This window comes from Acromyrmex echinatior, chromosome 1 (assembly GCF_024713525.1).
Source record: "Acromyrmex echinatior isolate Ae372 chromosome 1, ASM2471352v2, whole genome shotgun sequence".
Lineage (NCBI taxonomy): Eukaryota > Metazoa > Arthropoda > Insecta > Hymenoptera > Formicidae > Acromyrmex > Acromyrmex echinatior.
This window is the reverse complement of record NC_141852.1, coordinates 378439-401420: the sequence shown is the minus strand read 5'-3', so window position 1 is coordinate 401420 and position 22982 is coordinate 378439. Positions and strand designations below refer to the sequence as shown.

Genomic DNA, 22982 nt, shown 5'->3' with positions numbered 1-22982 from the left:
AGAGTTTTTTATCAATACGTCTTTTCTTTGGCTTTCTTACATCAAAACTTAATTTTTAAAAAACTTTAAATCTATTAAGGGTTAAGAGGAGTGACAAGCTAATTCACATCCACCTCATTTACAATGCAACTACATATCTGCATTCTATAAAATCATATATTATCTTGTAGAAGAAATATTTTACTGTGAAACTTGTTTTGACTTACATTTTATGAAGCTATGAGACCTGTTAAACAAAATTTTGCAATTTTTAAATTTTGCTCTTGTCAAGGCTCTTGACTTAGCCAAAAACTCTGCGGTGACGGTAGCGACATAGAATCAGACGGCGGTCTGGCGAAACCAATAGAGTCACAAACTTAAGCATGAGCCCATGTCCGTGTACTTGCCTGCGGCGCGCCGAGAGTGAACGAGACAGCGAGCTTCTTCTCACATTAATTACTTGTTTCAAACGACCGAAAATTCTCGACAATCTCGGCCGCTCGGCGGCCCTAGGCATCAATAAGGGGAGGCATTTTAAATAACATATAAGTTTTAATAAATTGTAATAATAGTGTACCCTCCCATAAATCCAGAATAGTATAAATCATGTTAAAACACAACAGTTTACGAGATATTTAATTGTTTACGATTTTTCATGCGCGTTATATAGTATACCTCCTTCATAAACTCGAGTAGCAAGAATAGTTCAGTAGAAGTAGAATTTTACCGGAAAAAAAAATTATAAACCAGCATTTCTCTTTATGAAAGTCTCGAAAGACTATCAGAAAAGAAATGCTTATGTTTGAGACTCGAGACTTATAAAGAAAATATGCAAAAAAAATCAAATAATTGCAAAACGCTTATAAAACGAAAGATATTATAATTGTATGGAAAAAAATTCGGAATAAAAAATGTAGATATTCGAAGTACCTACAAAATGAGACATGGAACATTAAAATCGATCTATTAGTTCAGTAGACAAAAAATAAACCTCTTGATGAAAAAGCCCTTTTTTTCACTCGCTCTCTGTTCATAGAGATTTAAACGCAAAGCTTTGAAATTCTCGCAAAATGTAACCTTCGTAATGACGTACAAATCTAGCTCTGAACAAACTGATGAAATGTTCATCGGTTTTTGCAAAAAGCCATTTGTTCACTAAAAATCTGTCTGCGGAAAACTTAATTTCTTCATCTTTGAGCAGTCGCACAGCAATTTACAGGAGTGATTTTTCTTCTTTAAGAATTGCACTCTCACGTACACTTAATAACAAAACGATTTTTTGCAGTTAAACTAGTATAAAACGCCTTTAAAAAGTGAATATCTTTTATAAAAAAATGGAAATAATTTCGTTAATATGCATCATATCAAATAGCCATGTGAAGCATTCGAAATCTTGACATTTTTCTACGAATTTAAAAAAAAAGATTATCCTCTGATTAATAGGAGCCGAGATAACAATTTTTTTTTTAAATCACCGTGGCTCTAATTTTTAAGATTAGGAGTTCCGTCTGGCACAATTTGTCAAGGAAGAATTGAATTTGCTGTTGAAAAATTCTCGAATTTTTTGCTGCCGAAAAAATTTGTTTAAAACCATTGGAAAGTTTAAAAACGCGAGCGAGATAGTGCACCGGATGGAGAGAGAGAAGCTGGCGCGCAGTCAAGTAGGGAAAATCGGTCCGTTTGGTGATTCGCGAATATTAGATTTCATGCGTCAAAATTTGCTAAATTTACATTTTCAAAGCAATAAATTGACGTGGAAATCTGATTTTTTTTATCTGGAGCAGCTCGACGAGATATAAACAAATAGCTTAACCAAATGACTTTTTGCAAAAACTGATGAACATTTCAGGTTTGTTCAGAGCTAGATTTGTACGTCATTATGAAGGTTACATTTTGCGAGAATTTCAAAGCTTTGCGTTTAAATCTCTATGAACAGAGAGCGAGTGAAAAAAAGGGCTTTTTCATCAAGAGGTTTATTTTTTTTCTACTGAACTCTAATAGATCAATTTTAATGTTTCACGTCTCATTTTGTAGTTATTTTGAATATCTACATTTTTTTATACCGATTTTTCATACAATTAATACCTTTTATTTTGTAAGCGAATAACGTGCTTTTTGCAACTATTCGATTTTTTTTGCACATATTTTCTTCACAAGTCTCGAACATACGTATTTTTTTTCTGAAAGTCCTTTCGAGATTTTCGTAAAAAGAAATGCTGGTTTATAATTTTTTTCGGTAAAATTTTACTTCTACTGAACTACTTTGCTACTCGAGTTTATGAAGGCGAGATATACTATATAACTCGCATGGTAAACAATTAAATATCTCCTAAACTGTTGCGTTTTAACATGATTTATATTGTACTATTCTGAATTAAGAAGTATACTATTACTACAATTTATTAAAATTTATATAAAATGCCCCCTCTTATTGATGCCTAGAGTCACCGAGAAAACATTTTCGTTCGCTTGAAACAAGCGACTAGTGTGAGAAGGAGCTTGCTGTCTCGTTCACTCTCGGCGCGCCGCAGGCGAGCACACGGCACACGGACATTGGGCTCATGCTTATTTATGTGTTACATACCACATTGTGTGCGCCATACCAAACTTATAGGCGTGGAAAAATGATGTTTTGACGACGAAATTTATGTTGCGTGCTATTTCGTTATTATTTGCTTAATTATGAAAATGTGACTTGTCTCGTACTTATCAAAGTCATAATTATCGGTGAAAATTAAAGTTATCTTGGAATTTTATATGTAAAAGCGTATATTTTACTCGTTTCAATAGCTGTCGGACCGTGTGTTTCAGCCTGAATATAGGCTCACTTTGCGTGCCTTTTACGACCATTTACTGACTGTCAAGGGAGGAAATGGCAGTTTTCATCAATTTTTACAAGTATTTTAAAGTGTCTCGTCATTTCGTTTTATTCAAATTGTCTTTACTTGAAAATGACACGCAACATAAATTAACGTGTCATTCCTCGCTTCTGACGTCACGATTCCAACATGGCCGCCGCGATTAGTTAAGAGTCTTAAAAACGTTATAATAAATAAAATATATTTCTTATTCGCGATGCAGATACATGTTTTTATGCTGATATTTATCTCTTAGAAATAATATTACGTTTTGAGATCTTTTTAGTTTATTTTATGAAGATGCGAAGGTGTATATACATTGAAAAAAAATTTACGAAATTTGAATAAATATTTGTTTAGATAGTAGGACCATTGCTTATAGAAAATAAATATTTATTCAATTTAACAAATGATTAAAAATACCTAAATTTAAGTTTAATTTTTTTTAATTTAACAAATATTTATTTACTGTAAATAAATCGTTCCATTGATATCTAAATAAATATTTATTCAAATTTTGTGAATTTTTTTCAGTGTAGAGCCAGATCAAATTGATTCTCGCAAAATTATAATAAATAATGTTACTAATAATTATGTAACTTCAACTATACTATAATACACATCGGATAAAATCAGAATGAATTTTTATTTTGTCTTTTTTTATAAAAAAAATCGCTCTATAGCCAACTTTCTTGATTATGAATATCGTTAATGAAACACTATTCATGTCGTACCTTAGCGGTAATGTCAACATAAAGAAATTTGTCTCAGACACTGGAATATTGATTTTGTCTTTGGCTTATGAAGTATCATTTCTAAAATATTCTTTGACATTGAAAACGATGTTGTTTTCAGAATTTGCTTATCACATTTCTGAGAAAATTGAGATAATTAGATAAAAATTGACGTTTTTGGCTACTTTTAAAATGAAATTGTGGTTAAGGAAATTTTATTTTGCCAATTTTGTTTACGCTATCTTAAAGTGCCATCTTTTACCTTTAAAATGTATTTTTTTTGTTTCTGTACGATTTTTTATGACCAAATTACGTGGATTTAAAGTTAGACATATGTTGCTTCGCGTTGTCGCGCTGCGCGTTCACTTAGCACGAGACACTACCGTATCTCTTTATCACACGCGCACGCATACACGAAGAGAGACATATCCGTACGTGTACAGAGTGAATGATAACGAATGTTCTTACATTTTACTATGAGAGATAAATATTTTATTTTCTCTTGCGTTCTTTCTAGTTCCACAGTCGGTTATATCTCCTATATTATAACGTAGAGACGTATTTATGGTTCATTCTGTATACGTGTATGTATAATGGACAGGGTGTATCAAAAGTCTGGAAATGGTCGAATATCGAAAGCAAAGCATTTTTGAGAAAAATGTTTCAGATAAAAGTTGTAGCATTTAAAACGATCTATTCACTGATCACATCCATTTAACCTTGAATCCAAGATCAGATTAAGGTCAAATCGATTTTTTTGTAACGCCTTATTTTTGATGGCAGAATGTAATAGCTGATGTCAAGAACTTTTCAAAACACTATAATAAAATCATTTTTCATTAAGCACTTCTTGAGTTATAAGGCTTGAAAGTTACAATAATTCCGGCATTTAGCATTACGCAAGGTGTCCGATCGACGGCTAAAACCTCTTGAATGCTATTAAAGATCATGCCCTGGATAACATTTGTCAAAATTAAAACTATTGGAGGTTGTACTTTTTATTTTCATTTTAACGAATGAAATTTTAGAAATGAATTGTAGAAATGTATTTTTAATGCAAAAATTAAAATAAAAGGAACAATCTCCAGTAGCTTTGGTCTTTGCAAATGTTATTCAGGACACATGATCTTGAGCACGACATTTAAAAGATTTTAGCCGTCGATAAGACACCTTGCGTAATGCTAATGTCGGCGGTACTGCAACTTTCAAGTTTATAACTCGAAAAGTACGTAATAAAAAATAACTTTATTATAGTGTTTTGAAAGTTCTCGATATCGCGCGCGCGTACGCACGTATACATGTATATATACATATAATATTATACGGGGTAAAGCATTTTAATCGCCTCAGGCGAATATCTCAAAAACTAAGAGAGATACAAGAAAAAGTTTTATATGAAAGTTATAGGAAAGCTTTTGGGAAAGAGAAGGTGGAAATAACGGATTTCGGATAGGAGGCACTACTAAGATCAGGTCAAGATGATTAACATAAATTTTTTGAATAGAACCCATTTTTTATTGCATATTCTTGTAGCACACCTCGAGAGCTTTCCAAAACTATAATAAAATATTTTTTCATGAAGTTTTCGAATTGTAAGGCTTAAAAGTTACAGTATCATCGACTTTAGCACTACGCAAGGTCCGACTGACGACTAAAACCTTTTGAATATTGTTCAGGATCATGTACTGAAAATAAAAGAAATAATCTCCAATGACCTTAATCTTAACAAATGTTATCTAGGACATGGATTCCGTTTCATTTAAAAAATTCATGTTGACCTTGACCTGATTTTGGTAATGCCCCCTATTCGAAATCCGTTATTTCTACTTTTTTTCCAAAAAACCTACAACTTCTAAAAATATAAAACTTTCTTGTATCTCTCTTAGTTTCTGAGATATTTACTTGAGCTGATTTAAGTGCTCCTTATATATGTATATATATATATATATATTTATATATATATATATATATATATATATATATATATATATATATATGAGTGTTTTATTTTAAATGATATGGTGATTATTTTGAATCGATGATTTTATTAAAAAATTTTTCGAACGAAAGTTGCATTGCTGGAAGGGGGACACATGATGGAAATGTGGACTTGATCTTGTGTGATCTCAAAATCAGATCAAGGTCATTAATGTTTTTTTAAATGGAAACCCCCTATTTTTTATTACATATTTTTGTAGCTTATTTCAAGAGCTTTCCAAAACACTATAATAGTTACTTTTCGTTAAGTATTTATTATAAGGCAAGATCACTGATCCGGCTGATTAAGGCAAGATCGAGACTGATCCGGCCGATTAAGGCAAGATCAACGATTTCATTTGAACTGTAAACAGCCATTTTGAAAAGCTTTGAAAAACCCCATTAATATAAAAAAATTGAAAGAAAAAGCTATACGAAAAAAAGAGAAAAGTTGAATCGTTCAATTGAGAAGATGTTGGGATAAGGACAAGGGTACAGGATCCAGCTGGCCAGAATGCACTTTGAAGGCGAACCGAAAGCAGATTAGTAATAAGAAAGTGAATATATTTTGGATAAGGTATTATAAGGTATTAATGAAGACCTATGATTACAGAAACTTTTTTACAGAGAAGTTATTTATAAAATAAAATTTAATAAGATAAAGGAAGCATACTATTTTAAAATGATAACATGATTGTAGATTGTAGATTGTTTACGAGTCTTAGCCTGAGCCGATCATCAGGCTCCGTGTTTACGAGGTGTGCACGAGGCACCGCTTGAGACCGTTCAAGTAAGTCTATTCGAGCCAATTCATCGGACACTCACTGGTGGAATAACTCACCGCCTGAGTCAGGCAACAACGAAAGAAAGGAGGCGGCCATTGTGTAAGACGCCGTTGAGATTGACATTATGAGCGAGAACATTTGGAGGCCCTTTCTTCTCTCACCTGTGTTATAAGTAACTTGACTTCAAGTTATCAGAATAACGGGAGTTGGCTGCTGATGTTCCACTAATGTGATTAGGCTTGTCAAATAATTCGTCCTTGCCTATCGAAAAGCTATTTATGCAGTGCATCTATCACACGCTGTGCCGATTAAAATCGCCATGAAAACAACAGTTTGCTAAAAGCAAAAAAAAACGCGACTATAATCACAGCGCGATCTATTCGCCATCACATCTTCGTTGATAATCGAGCTTGACCGAACAGAAGGATTGGATTCAATTCCGTGCGTGTGGGCATACGAGGCCTGTCCCAAAAGTATCCGACCTACCTCCATTTTTCGGCGCTTGGCTTATTCTTCGTTATCCGGTTGGTGGCATCCTTCGAAGTAGTCCCCATTTGATTGAACAACACGCTCATATCGATGCTTCCACTTCCCAAAGCAGTCTTGAAAGTCAGTTATTGGAATCGTCTTTAGTGCATTCGTCGCATTGGTTTCAACAGTCTTCTTGTCGTCGAATCGGTGTCCTTTAAGCGGCATTTTCAATCGAGGAAATAGCCAAAAGTCGCAGGGAGCTACGTCGGGACTGTACGGAGGCTGGCGAAGCTGTACAACACTGTGTTTTGATAAATACTGCTGCACAAGGTTTGATGCATGCGCTGGAGCATTGTCGTGGTGAAGAAGCCAGTCACCGGTTTGCCAAAAGTGCGGTCGTTTTCTTCTAATTGCATCACGCAATCTTTTCAAAATTTCAACGTAGTACTCTTTGTTGATCGTCTGACCTGCAGGAGCATATTTGTGATGCACGACGCCTTCATAATCGAAAAAAACAATCAACATTGACTTGATTTTGCTCCGACTTTGACGTGCTTTTTTATTTGTGTTTTGCCCATACACTCGTCTCCAAAGGCCTTTTGCAACATTTCAATAGTTTCTGCACAAGTTTTTTCAAGTTTAAAGCAAAACTTGATGCAAATTCGTTGCTCAACTTTTTCGGTCATTTTTAGCTACTTAAAAATCCGACGAACGTGAAAAAGACACTATAAATAAATACACACTGCGTATGAACTATACGTCCTACTAGTGTCGGCGACTAACCGATAAGTTCGTAAGGTCCTACTGTTGACGTGCCTGCCCGGTAGAGGTCGCTAGAACACTTTGGCGCGAAGATATAAATGCAGGTCGGATACTTTTGGGACAGACCTCGTATGTTAAACAGTGTGGATAGATCAAGGAGACGCGTACACGTAAGAATCCTGCTCACGCGCATGCGTACATGGATGACGCCGGCGATACTGTAATTTTCAAGCTCCATAACTCGGAAAGTACTCAATGATAGTGTTTTAGAAAGCTCTCCAGATAAGCTACATTGTAGCTGCTACAAGAATATGTAATAAAACATAAGAATTTCCATTTAAAAAAACATTAATGACCTTGATTTTGACAAGATCACTCAAGGTCAAGTCCACATTTCAATCATGTGCTCCCTTCAAGCCATGCAACTTTCGTTCAAAAAATTTTTTAATAAAATCATCGATTCGCGAGATAGTCGACCATATAATTTTAAAATGAAACACTCTATATATAAAAGAAACCTGTCATATATATGTCCTAATGTGCGAAAAAGTTCGTGACGGTTTTTTAGTAAAATTCAAGTGTTTTTCTTAGAGTGTTAAAATCAATTTATTTAAACCAATGCTCCATTATTTTCAATAATATTTTGCCATTTTTTAGGCAGAGCCATAATCTCATCGCGATAGAACTTCTGTAGTTTCTGGTCGAAAAACTGCTTCAAATGATTTTCACAGGCCTCTTTTGAAGCCAGCTTTACTATTAAGAGAGTTCTGCAGAGACCTAAACAAATGTAGTCTGAGAGTGCTATGTCAGGACTATACGATGGATACATTAAGACTTCCCAGCCAAGCTCTCGCAATTTTTGCCGAGTTATCAAAGATGTGTGTGGTCAAGCGTTGTAGTGATAGAAGATGACACCCCTCCTATTGATTAATTCTGGCCACTTCCTCTCAATTGTTTGTTGTAATCTCTCCAGTTGTTCACAGTAGAATTCGGAATTAATTGTTTGATCGGTATCGCGATAACAGCTCATAGTGAACGATTCCCTTCGAATCCCATCACACACACAATATCACCTTCTTCGTCGTCAATCCAGGTTTTGCGATTGCTTGTGCCTTCTCTCCTTCGTTTATCCACGATCTTTTGCGAGTTCGATTGTCGAACGTGATCCATTTTTCATCACCAGTTATCATTCTCTTCAGAAATGGCTCAATTTCATTCCATTTCAACGTATCGCAAATGTTAATTCAATCCATCATGTTCTTAACACTCAACTCATGAAGAACCCAAAATCGAGCTTCTTTTTGTATCCAGCTTCGTGTAAATGATTTAAAACTGTTTTGTGGTCGATGCCTAGTTCCCTGGCAATCTTCATAGTGCTCACATGCTTATCACGCTCGACTTTTTCCATGATTTCATCGGACTTTTCGACCGGAGCGAGGTTCATCTTTCAAATCGAAATTTCCAGTACGAAAACGAGCGAACCATTTTCGTGCTGCTGATTTTGATAGAATATTTTCACCGTAAATAGCAAAAAATATTTAAAAAAATAAATTTTTTCACAAGCCTGTGCAGCGTTCTTGCCTTTATCGTAGTAATACTGCAAAATGTAGCGAATTTTTTCCTTATTTATTTCCATTTTCAAAATAAAATAATTTTTGATCCACTTCACGGATTTCAATCTTTTTCGGCTCAAAATAAAGGTTGAAATATCACTTTTTAAATGCATGTTTAGTATTGTCGATGCGATTAGTAGTTACCAAGGGTTGAGCATTTAATGTCACCTAGTGGGAAAAACGCCACGAACTTTTTCCCACACCCAATATATATGTAAGACAAATATGTCCCCCCATCCCATTTTTGCCTTAATGTATTTTTGTTTTTCAATAAATTTAATAAACTCGAGTTTTTTAAAGCTACGTTTTGATCTTAAAAAGTCAAAGAAAAGACATGTACACACACACATACACACACGCGCACACGCACACACGCACAATATATATACAGGATGTAGAAAAAGTCCCGGACTTTTTCTATTTAAGTCCCTTAAATATCTTGAAAAGTAATCATTTTTGAGAAAAATGTTTTATATAAAAGTTATAGGATTGAAAATGATCTATGATCTACTGACCTTATCAATTTCACCTTGGATCGCACCATCAAGATCAAATTGATTTTTTTATACAAAACACCCTATTTTTGATTTTAAAATTTAATAGCTGAAGTCGGGAGCTTTCCAAAACACTATAATAAAGCCTCTTTTTAATTAGTACTTTTCAAGTTATGAAAGTTAAAAGTTACGGAACCGCCGACATTAGTATTATCTAAGGTATTACGTACAAATTGCCCGACTGAATTTATAAGTCGTGTATGTGCCCGCGAATGTCTGTATCTCTATCTCCTCTTCCCTCCTACCCTTTCCTTCTCCTCTCCTCCCCCTCTTTCCCTCCTACTCCTTTGCATCCCCTCTCCCTCCTTCTCACCCTTTCAACAAAGCTGGAGACTACATAGCTAGAGATCTCTCCTGTCAAGTTCACTCTTTATCTGTGACCTGCGAATGAGAAGGTATACTTTTTCATGATACTCCGTTCTGAGATTGCTTATCGCCACATAGTTATCTTTGTGTATAAAGTATTTATAAAATATTTTATAATGCTTACTGAACAGGAGCGTATATCCCTTTTAATGATGCGAGGATAGGGATCATAGGTCTTACGCACATCTGACAGAACTTTTCAATCAACTTTTAGGAATGAGGACAATGATATATCTAAATCAACTGTTATTCGTACTGTACAACGTTTTAATGAAATTGGTTTTGTAAAAGATCGTAATTGACAAGATAGACCAACAGCAATAGCGATAAATCCTGATAAAAGATTGAATGTTCTATAGTCTTTTATCGAAGATCCGCAGAATTCAATTCGCAAAATTGCATAACACATCGATCCTATGTCAGTTCTAAAATTCTAAAAAAGGAGAAATTTCATCTATATAAGATCCATCTGGCGCAGGAACTATGTGAAGATGATTTTGATCGTCGCATTAAATTTTGCGAAATGATGTTAAATATCGATAGAAATCTTTTATTTGTAGTCAACATTATTTTTTCAGATGAAGTTACTTTTGAGCTAACTGGGAATGTAAATCGACATAATTGCAGATATTAGAGCGATGAAAATCCTCATTGGATGTATGAGACACATACTCAGAATCAGCAAAAAGTCAATGTATGGGCTGGAATTTTAAATAAAGCCATTATTGGGCCTTTCTTTATTGAAGGTAAACGCTGACAATTACTTATCCATACTTCAAGATGAAATAGTTCCGGCAATCCGAAACATCGTCAAAACTTCAATGACATTTGATTCCAGCAAGATGGGGTGCCACATCACTACGGTTTATGAGTACGCCAATATCTGAATGAAGTTTTTCCGAATAGGAAAAAGGGGTTACATTGAATGGCCAGTACGATCTAAATCCACTCGACTATTTTTTGTGGGGATATTTAAAGGGAAAAATTTATAGTACTAAACCTCGAAATCTTAATGATTTATATCAATGAATAATAAATGAATTTAGAATCATGTTTCGCGAATTCTGTAGAAATACAATCTTAAATTTTTATAATCGTCTAACACATTGTTAGACTGCGGAGGGACGCCAATTTGAGTATAATATGTAATATTCTTTTAACCTTAACTCGCCATACTGGGATATGACGTATCTAATGCGATTTTTCACATTGCAATTCAGACTTTAACTTTTTATGATGTAATTTAAGAATAAAATATTTTTTGTTTCATCTTTGTTTATTTGTTCTTGTCTTATTCTAGAGATATCAATTTTGCAAGTGATAAGTTAAAAATATGTTTTCTATTTAACTTGACGAAGTTCTAGATTCCGATGTGATCTAGCCGAGAATGTAACTAAAAACTGGTAGGTAAGGCGAACTGGGTTAAAGGAATGACAAATGCTCAAACGAATGACAATTGATTTAGATATACCATTGTCTTTATTTCTAAAAGATTGATTGAAAAGTCTTGTCGCTTGCGTAAGATCTTCTATGACCACCCTATCCTCGTATCATTAAAAGGGAGCATCTTAGCTTAGGTAATGTTAATGCCGCGATTCCGTAACTTTCAACTCTCATAACTTGAAAAGTATTGATTAAAAAGAGGCTTTATTATAGTATTTTGGAAAGCTCCCTCAATTATTAAATTCTAAAATAAAAAATAAGGTGTTTTAATTTAAAAAATCGATTTGACCTTGACTTGACTTTGGTGGCGCCCAATTGATAAGATCAGTCAATAGATCATTTTTAACTCTACAACTTTTGTATAAAACATTTTTCTCAAAAATGATTACTTTCCAAGATATTTAAGGGGTCCGGGACTTTTTCTACACCCTGTATGTGTGTATACACACACGCGCACACACACACACACAGAGATTTTATAATAATCATATATATATTAGGTCGGGGAAAAAGTTTCTTCGTATTTAAAAAAAATTTTTTGCAAAAGTTTTTCATTTGTTGCAAAATTTTCGTTACAATTATATTATTTGTTAGAGTAAAGTTTTAGCTTTAAGAATCTGTTTTTTAAATTGCGGTGGGATGATTTTTATCGGAGTTACGAGCAATCAAAGTTAGAATGCTCCTTTACTTAATTCGCGAATAACTCAGTAACAAAAAATCATAGGAACATTTTTAAAAAATGATTTTATAGGAAAAGCTTCGAGCTTTCACGATAGGTAGTCGAAAATTTTTGTAAATTTTTTTTGGACACGTGAGAGACCCTCAAAGTGAAAAGAAAAATTTTCATCTTTTTCAGCTCGCAGTTTTTTTGATGTAAAAATTATCAAACTCACAGAAACTGAAAAAATATAGTAATCTTTCGAAAGTAGAGATTTCAAGCTTTAAAACTCTCTTTTTAAATTGAAATTTCATTTATTTTTGACGAAGATATTGTATATACAATTTTGAATTAAAAAATACGAAGAAACTTTTTCCCCGACCTAATATATATATATATAAATGATTATTATAAAATCTGTTTTTTTTTAATCACAATTATAGATAATTTTATTAACTATTGCATTTCCAAATTGATCTCTAATTATAAATCGAACACAATAAGAGATTAACAGTAACTTATATCACTTATCGAATACATATGTTCTCTGATGATGTAAGTTATAATCTATTATATTCCAGTTCTGTTTTAAACTTATTACATTTTTCGACATCAATAGAAATAGATAGTCCGTTTAACATGAAATATTTTCTTTCTCTATAACTGTTGTGTGTTTCGCGGGTTTTCTCCGTGTCTAGATCCATTCTTGGAATGCCAACGTTTCGTGAGCCTTGCAGTCCACTTCATCAGGGCCAAGAGTAGCCTGATACTAAGCTGTTCCTCCAGGCCCTTCCTTTTTTATACGCTTTATACGCTGCTTGTTGGAGTAGGGGGAGGTGGAAAGAAGAGGGAGGGGTGAGAGAAGAGATGGTGGAATTTGGTTGGTCTTCAATAATCGGGAGAATGGTCTTCCATATTTTATTTATGTTGTAGCCATTATCTCTATTCAGATTATTAGGATGTTTTTATATTTCTATAGCTTCTCTATACTTTCTTGGAAAGGCTCTATCTTCATGGAGCACTTTGAGAAAGAGGCCCTCAGAAAAACACAGAAATTTGGTTCCGTTATGTGGATGACACATTCGTGATATGGAGACATGGTAGAGCCGAACTCCGAAAATTCCTTATTTTCCTCAACATCCAAATATCCGCTTCATTATAGACATAGACGAAAACGGAAAACTCCGTTTTCTTGATGTTCTTGTCTCTAAGAAAGCCGACGGCACTCTAGACCACCAAATGTACAGAAAACCAACACACTACATGCATACTTACATGCCGAGTTGCACCACCATCCAGCACAAAAACAGTCAGTTATCAACTCATTTGTACATAGAGCTTTCGCCATCTCTGACAAAGAACATCTACAGACAGAACTCAACCACCTAAAACTAGCCTTACATAAAAACGAACACAAAAAAGATATAACCAAGATAATCAATAAACATGCAAACAAGACAACGATCTCTGACACACAACCAGACGATAGGATCCTACCTATTGTTCCATATGTCAAAGGAACAACAGATCGGATTGGCAGGATATTAAACAAACACAATATCCGAATTATCTTCAAATCACCCAAAAAGATAAGACAAATCTTAAGAAACCCTAAAGATTAAAGACCTCCACTCAGCTCTGCAGGAGTATACAAAATACCTTGTTCCTGCGGACAAGTATACATTGGAGAAATCGAGAGAATGGTCAACCTACGAATAAAAGAACACCAACATGATGTCAGGTTAAAACACGCCACGCTGTCGGCATTATTAGAACACAACATCAAAACAGGACATCAAATATTGTTTGACAAAGCGATCACGATAGCCAATGTTACATCATACTTTCCAAGAAAGTGTAGAGAAGCTATAGAGATACAAAAACATCCTAATAATCTAAATAGAGATAATGGCTACAATATAAATAAAATGTGGAAGACTATTCTCCCAATTATTAAAGACCAACCAAATTCCACTACCTCTTCTCCCACCTCCACCCCCTCTTCCTACCTCTACTCCAACAAGCAGCGTAATATAAAAAAGGAAGGACCTGGAGGAACAGCTCAGTATCAGGCTGCTCTTGGCCCTGATGAAGTGAACTGTAAGGCTCACGAAACGTTGGCATTCCAAGAATGGATCTAGACACGGAGAAAATCCGCGAAATATACAACAGTTATATAGAAAGCATCCGTGGAAATCTCAAGAATATTATTTTCTTTCTCTTATGCATTTCCCGATATACCTAAATTTGCATAAATCATAGGGCCTGTAGGATCTCTCGATATCGCTTGCTTAAATTGGATTTCTGCTTCCTCATATTTTCCTTTTTTTCCCAGTATGTTAGCAATATTGAAATAGATAGAAGCATGATTTGGAATAAATTTCAAGGCTTTGTTTGCCATTTTTAATGCTTCTTCTGTCCTATCTAAAATCATAGAGAATATCTTAAAATATGTTTTTCTTAATAATTAATGTATAGAAAGTTACAATGTTAATTTAAATAAACACAAACCTAAATCATCTAATAATAATATCATATTTGTCCATGCTCGTTTATGCGTAGGTTTTTGTTTAGTTGCGTTTATCCAAGCTCTTAATGCCTTATTGTATTGCTTTCGTTCTAGATACTATCATAAATTTTGATAATTTGTAATATTTTAAAATCAGATTAAAATCATAATTTCATTATAGTACTTACTAATACGCCTAAATTGTAATAACAATCTGGGTAATTTAATCGATATTGTAGAGCCGTAAAATAGCTCGTTTCTGATTCCTCATATTTTTTCAATGCTGACTGAACTATACCTAGATTCATCCATGCCGTAGAAAAATCTTTCCTAAAATTTATGAATTTTATGAAAAACACTACATCTATATATTTATATTCATAATATATACATATATATTTCTTAATTTGTCACAAACATTACATATATACAGTGCTCGCCATGTTCCATGCAACCTAAATAAAATATGAATGATTCGAGATATAGGATTAAAATTTATAAAGATACAATGGGATTGTGAAATTTATTATTTAAGTCTCCTCAGTCAAGAATTCGGCATTAATAGCGACACCAAAGAAGTTGTATATATAGAGTAGGCAAAGCTTAGAATCCCTATGAGTGAAAATATTAGACAGTAGAAAAGGAAAGAATACAAGATGTCTTAGAATATCTATAATAAGAGTACGGCCAATAGGATAATGATCGGTGATTGGTCCGCCAAATTGAGGCAAAAGCGGAAGTTGCATACCTGTGTGTACATCTAAGGATTTCGATTCTTTCCCTCGGAAATTTTTACAAACTGAGAAATGACCACTTTTCTACATTAATACTCATAGTCCGTGCGCGATTAACGACCAAACCTTACGTCCGTTTACAACTAAATTTGACGTAAAGACGAAATAACTTGAATTTTTGAAAATTTTAAAAAAGTAATCGAGGAAAAGAACTTTTCCTTGAATGTACATACAGCATACACCATTTACACAGCCATTAATTTATACTGTTTTAAGTGAGTTTTCTATGTGTCAGATGTGATTCGTTTGCTGGTCATTTTATTCGGCGAGTCAAATTGAGAAGGAGAAGAATGAGTGACGAATGTTATTATAACTTAATCTTTGATTATTGAGACAATAGAGTTATAATGCCTGATTATGTAACAGATTAGTGCATAAACTCTGCTACAAAAGGTTTTAAGATGCGTCATTTTTCTGAAAAAGACGAAAAATTTGGGCTAAAAAATCAAACGATAAGACTGGACTCCATCTAATAATTCAGTGTTATGTGAGAATCAGTAAGAATTTGTTTTTGTGATTTTTTAATATAAATAAATTATTAAACGATGTATAATATTATTCCAGGTATATTATTCCAGGTACCAGGTCCATTTTAATGCAGAAATGTGAACTGAAAATGACAAGCATATGCTGAAAAAAGATGCTATCCAATTATGTTTGGTGAACTCGTCAGAATATATAGGAAGATGTATACAAGATATATTAATTTATTACTTTGTATTATTATGCAATTTTATCATCACTGATAATATATTGGATGTAAATTGATAAATTATATATATATACTATAATAAAGTACTATAATAAATATACCTAATAAAAAATTAAATATATTCTTAAAAAAGTAGTTAATAAAATCCTAAAATCCTATTTTTAAGCTCATTCATTTTTACTATTATTTTTAAACAAATTTAATTTTCATTCTATATTTATATTTACTTCTCTTATCATTCTTCTTTAATTTACAATATTTATTATAAAATCATTAGCTCTCTCCTTCTGCGTTCAGCAGAATATTTATTTTGCAATTGTTAAAAATTTTCTTCGCGCTGATTGAATTAGTTTTTAGATTTAGAGGAATGGTCTTATCTCAGTAGACATTCATAAAACAACACGGTTACATTCTGCTGAACGCACCCATTGTTATATGTACAATTTCAGTTTTACACTTCAGGTTGCGTTCCAAAATTTACTATCAGTACTGGTAGTAAACTTTTGAACATAGCCTCAATTTTACACTTCACATATGAAAATGTGCGCGCGTTTTGATGCGTTTTCGGTTTTGTCTCATTCATGCTGTGTTGGCCGTACTCTTATTATACAATAGGTACTCTAAGATGACCATCTTTATCTTTGTCTAATATTACGCATCGAACTTTGAAAGTTGAGTGGGGCGGCATCGAAGAGGGGAAATATGTTGCTGTCCTCAAATCTTTCCATCTAAGTAAAAATCAACAGCGATTAAATAAGGATACATCTTGTTTTCTATTTCTTTCTATTCGCTCACGCATTTCTTAGCTGGCTCCTCTACTCTATTAGGTGCTTTCCAATTGTAATATCCCTAGACACTTTCGTGCACATGGCAACACAAGTTGCGTTCCGCAATTGTCCGTTATCATCGACACAACACTACATCTGTACTTAATCGAGGACTGTGTAAGTTTGTGTTTTCTAGTGACAATTACATGTTATTAACTAGCGGCGGCTATAAATGAGATTGGAGGACGTTGAGTGACCGGTATTTTTACTTTTTTTTTTTGTTTAATACACGCTGGAAAAGCTACATTTAATCTAACTCTATCCGAAACGGATCTTAACCACAGCGTACACATTCTGTTCCAATTGAATCGTGCATAATGTTATACTTTGTGCATTCCTGTGTACCTTGTGTTAAGATGTGTTAAACAATTGGAAAGCGTCCTATATACCTCTTTGGGCGACACAGAATCAGCGACAGTAGTGAGTATAGAGTGACACCAATTAATCGGAAATCGCCATTTGGTGTCCTACATCTGGGATATCTATATGACGCAATTTCTTGTCTTAACCTCTTCTTTTTTGAACGTTGTCTTTTTTCTAACTAACAGTAAGGACACTTAATGGCGAAGCCAATCAACATTAGACACGCGATCTAGCGTCACTAGTCAGCGGCCTAGTATAATCGACCGATAGCCATACACATAACCACGAATCCATAGCCATATATTCGCCTTCGACGCGCAATAGTATACTTCGTCGAAGTAGCTTGTATACACAGATCAGCAGTCGCGGAGTGAAGACAATAAGAATAGGCTCTTTCTCTTGATACATTTTTTCGGCCATCGGCTCTTTACATTGGTTTATTAAAGCAGATTAAATTTTTGTTCTATGGAGGAATAAGAATGAAATGCTAAAATTATAGAGTCCCTTCAGCAGTCTATCAATCATCACAGTTGCGCACGCGTCAAAGCACACTATAGTGTACATAATCTTAGCACAAGTCATATGTATGCGCATATATATCACATATTATGTATCACAAAAGAATATATTACACAGATAGTTACACATAATCTGCATGAAATTACATTGCATACTAGGCCTGTTCTTTTTGGCTAAACTTTTGCACTAGTTTATCTTTCTTCCTTTTTTCTCCAGAAAGAAAGAAGAAAAAGAAAGGTGAATTGGTGCAAAAATTCAGTTCAAAAAGAAGGTCTACTATGAAAACCTAGTACAATTAGGTACAGATGCGCGCGCAACACATGTCCAGCCTATCATAACATGGAAGGGGCAACGTTAATGTTGTAAAAGTACGTGTGAAGAATGCAAAGATTACAGAAGTCAAATTTAGAGAGATTCTAGTGTACATGTAATAGGATATTCGAAAAGTCCCGGACCCCTTAAATATCTTGAAAAGTAATCATTTCTGAGAAAAATGTTTCATACAAAAATTGTATAATTTAAAATGGTCTATTTACTGATAAGATTATCAGTTTAACTTTAGGTGGCGCCACCAAGGTCAAGTCAAGGTTAAATCGATTTTTTTTTAACGAAACATCTTATTTTTTATTTCAGAATCTAAAAGATGGTATCAAGAGCTTTTTAAAATATTATAATAAAGTTATTTTCCATTAAGTATAATACTTTTCAAGTTATAAAAGACTTGAAAGTTACAGTACCGCCGTCGATATAACACTACCACACAAAGCTGTCTGACCGACGGTTAAATGTTGTTCAGGATCGTGACTTGGATAACATTTGTTAAGATCAAGACCATGTGGAGATTATTTCTCTTATTTTTATTTTTGCACAAAATTCATTTATACATAAAAATGAAAATAAGCGGTAAAAATTCTAATGACCTTTCGTTTGAAAAAATCGATTTGACCTTGACCTGACTTTAATAGTGCCACTTAAGATCAAACTGATATGATCAGTAAATAGATCATTTTAACTATACAACTTTAGTATGAAACATTTTTCTCAGAAATACTTACTTTTCAAGATATTTAAGGAGTCCGGGACTTTTCGAATACCCTCTATATTACATGCATAATATTGTGTCATTTTTGCCTTAATTGGTTGGATCGATTCTCGGTCTTACACACACACGTGAATACATTACAATCTTATCGATTATCATCGAGCGAATAGGATGCATTTTCATATTTTAGTGCTCCATGATTCGGTCCCTAGGATTTTTGAACTTTGTGTCCATTGAAACATTTGTTCAGTAAAGAGAACAAAATATATTGGGTCATCTAAAAAGTATCCGCGGTTTTTTGTTACTAGATGGTGTTGATGGTCAACATACTTTTTAGATGACCCAATATATATATATATATATATATATATATATATATATATATATATATAATATTAAATTTTCAGACAATTTTACCCGGAGCCAAAATCCATAAGGTTGGTGCGGAGTCCCTTGTAACTCATATAATTCGTAAGCGAATTGCGTGGATTTAACAGTTGTATTTAAAATTTAAGATGAATAGCAGTAAACATATCAACATGAAAAACAATATTTTGTATAAAAGGAAGATTCGAATGAACGATAGGGCTCGAAGACAAAACATCGAGAGAGTCAATATAGAGACACGGTGTAGAGACATATTCCGCATATATAATTAAATAGTACATTTTTTCTTTCACATCTAATGACGCGAGTATAATTATTTGATCAACCATCACCTAAAGCTTAATTAGAATAACAATTAAAAATTAAAGAAATGAGGTGCCAAAGCTACGCTATTAATTTATTAATACGAGTATTAGTGCTAAATTATTAAACTGATAAAATTTGTTAATAATAAATATTTTCCCTTTATTTGATCATTCTCTCAATGTATAACAAATTCAAATGTTCGTAATTATTAGAACCGTTATATATTGTAGTATAAACATAAAAAAGTACCGATTAAATATAAAATTTAACTTATAGAAATTAAAACCTTAAACGATCTAGTTAGATCTTAAATACTTATATGATTCTTGTGTGAATTTATATACTATGTATGTAGTCCGCAGAAGCGTATCAAAATGATAAAACTTTGATTTCTATAGTTTGTGTTATTGTATATACGTCAATATGTTATATTGTTTATTTACTTTATGTTTGTTACTATCTTTGTTATATTGTTTATTGTCGCCTAAAGAGACATTCCTTCATATATCAATTATTAGGTGTTGGAATTAATTCGTAGCGTTTTTTAATGAAAGAATGTTATTTATTTCACATGAGCATTAAAAAATACATTAATGAAAGTACTTCCCATCACTTGTAAAACGCTACGAATTAATTCCAACACCTAATATTGCGAAGAATATTACTAAGACTTCGGTAGTCTAAAGGTTTAGGACGCTCGCACGGAATGCAAGAGATCCGGATTCAACTCCCGGCCGAAATAATATTTTTGGCAATAAGACTTAATTATTTACAGATTTTATTCAATATATGTTATTCAACATTATTAAGATCGTTTCGAAGATGCGAATAAGCATCAAATTGCTAGTCAATTTAACTCGTGATATTAATGCGGTAGTTTAGCAGAGTTAACGTTTTCAAGACCGAAAAATCATTTCGGCACGCGTTTCTGGGGATTATGTTGAAATAAGAATTTTATTTACAGTTGGTAATCGCGTCGAACTAATTGTCAGAAATGGCGTTGAATTGCTTTTTTCTTGTTTTAGAGAAGTTTGAACATCGCTGTTCTCTCTCGTCCCTTTTTCTAGTGAACTTAGTACCAAGCGGTTATAGAGATTGTGAGGCCTTGCAATAGCGATAGTTTTGTTCTTTCAGATAAGTTTAGAATTATACTTACTCATTGTAAAACATTTATGTACTAATTTTTGTATTTATTAATTAATTTAATATTGTACATCTATTTCTATATTTGATATTGTATCATCAAGTCTTACGTTCCGATTGTATTCTTGCCTTTTTCTTTTTATCGACTTGAAATAAATTAATGTTCTAATTAAATTCTAATTTATAAAACAAGATTTAAATAAACTTGATTAATCTTCATACAAAAGAAATAAAATTCTTCTATTAAAAGTTTATTTCAATAGACTATATGCGTAATATATATTCACACAAGAAGCATTTAAGATCCAGTTAGGCCATTTTAGGCTTTGATTTCTATAGTTTGTGTTATCACATATACGATCCTATAATATGTTATATTGTATAAAATTTAAGATGTGATAACTTGAAACCAGGGAGAAAGATTAAGGAGATGTCACTTAGTCTAATCAGTCCTCAGAAAAATGGACTGATTTTGCGTTTCGAATTATTAAGTTTCGATTCTCGACACTCACGGCGCTTGTGAATTTGACAGTCCTGCGCATAATGAGTGTGCCGTAGAAAAAAGTGTCACAAACGTAACTTAACCCGAAGGCGATTTTGTCTGCGGTTAATCTTCCTTCCTGATAATCCTGACGAAGATTAATCGCAGATTAATCGCACTTTCCTACAGCGCACTCATTATGCGAAGGATTGTTAAGTTCACAAGCGTCATGAGTGTCAAGAATCGAAACTTAATTCCAAATGCAAAATCGGTCCACTTTTATTAACGTAAATGGAATCTCTTGAAACTAACATGGTTCTAATATTAACACATAAAAAATAAGAGCATAAAAAACCACAGCACAAGTTATAGTTTGTGATATATAATTATTATTACATTAATTAAAACATTAAACGTTTCGGCCACAATCTGGCCATCTTCAGTAATTCAATAATATTCTTAAAACGCAGAGTTACATCTAGTTGACATTAAATTCAACAGTCGAGAGTTGTAATTAAATAAACATGTTCTTTTGTATGTGAAGATGCTTCATGCAGTAATGTTACACCGTCAATTGTCATATCAAGAAAAGTGTAGAACAAGAATTTCCAGATTCTAAATAAAATTGTATATATTAAAATCTTCTTTAGTCGAAATATAAAGAAATAGAATCATTACCTGTTTTACAGCAAAAAAACCAAACGATGAATCTCGAATATTTCTTTTACACAGTTAGAATTTTGTCGTGACATTATGTGTTGTTATTTGTCCTATCATATATTTTACCACTATTTATATATCTGAGTCAAAATTTTTAGAAAGTTCTAGAATTGTTTATTAACAGAAAGAGACATCCTTTTTTAGAAGAGGAAAATAAACCTCAGGCAAACCTTCCGTGTCACTTTGCTTATTGATACCACTTGTTTGTCTTTTTATATGTATCATTTCCGAAATTCTTCTTTTCGCTAAAGATTGTTCTCTATCTAAAATTCTTATATTATCCCAATCTAATTCATGCATCTCATTCATACGGTGACGTGAAACCACAGAAATTTCGGAAGAAGGTTTTCTTATATCAGCCTTATGTTCTTTAATCCGAGTTTTTAATTTCCTTTTGGTTTGGCCAACATAAGACGATTCACAGTTTGAGCAATTATTTTTAAGCAATTGATACAAATTTTAGTATTATATCATTTGACGTGGTCTCCATGTACACGAATATTCCGACCGAATTAGTACCAAAAAGCATTGAACGCAGGTGGAATCTTATGGAGAATAAGACTTCGATTCCTTTACATGAATTTATCAAAGCAATTATGATTATAATTAATTCTACATTTTTTAGTTTTGATAATAAAATATTTAAACAGATTTTTGGCATGCCAATGGGTTCTCCTTTGTCCCCCATACTGGCGAACATTGTTTTACAAGATTTTGAACAAGAAATCATTACCAAGAATAACATTAATTCATCGTTTTATTTTCGTTATGTGGACGATATTGTATTAGCTATACACAAAGAAAAAGTTGAAGGAGTTCTAGAATTGTTTAACTCATATCATGAAAGGCTTAAATTTACTGTGGACTTTGGCGATGATAACGGCATACATTTCCTAGATATTAAATTAATGAGACAGGAAGGAAATATCATCTTCGATATTTATAAAAAACCTACCAATTCTGGGAGATATCTTAATTA

At 33.1% G+C, this 22982-nt stretch overlaps 1 protein-coding gene and 1 long non-coding RNA gene across 5 annotated transcripts in view; both read right to left on the bottom strand.

Annotated features, from left to right (window-relative positions):
- The window catches only part of LOC105148517 (Transmembrane O-mannosyltransferase targeting cadherins 4), a 39003-nt gene that overhangs the window by 321 nt on the left and 15700 nt on the right, over window positions 1-22982 (bottom strand). For 2 of the 4 annotated variants that reach the window (XM_011060310.2, XM_087403997.1), the window contains exons 8-10: window positions 14898-15039; window positions 14712-14826; window positions 14442-14624 (exon numbers count right to left, since the gene is read on the bottom strand). In XM_011060310.2, the coding sequence (XP_011058612.1) occupies window positions 14442-14624; window positions 14712-14826; window positions 14898-15039 (440 nt within the window). Of the gene's footprint in view, window positions 1-11646; window positions 11787-14441; window positions 14625-14711; window positions 14827-14897; window positions 15040-22982 lie in introns of those variants that run through there. The other 2 variants (XM_011060312.2, XR_015544393.1) reach the window with 2 other exon arrangements.
- LOC147910755 (uncharacterized) lies at window positions 19447-22896 on the bottom strand. Its single transcript, XR_015544425.1, has 2 exons — window positions 21962-22896; window positions 19447-21898 (listed from the first exon to the last, which is right to left on the bottom strand). It is a non-coding gene; the product is annotated as an uncharacterized LOC147910755 (long non-coding RNA).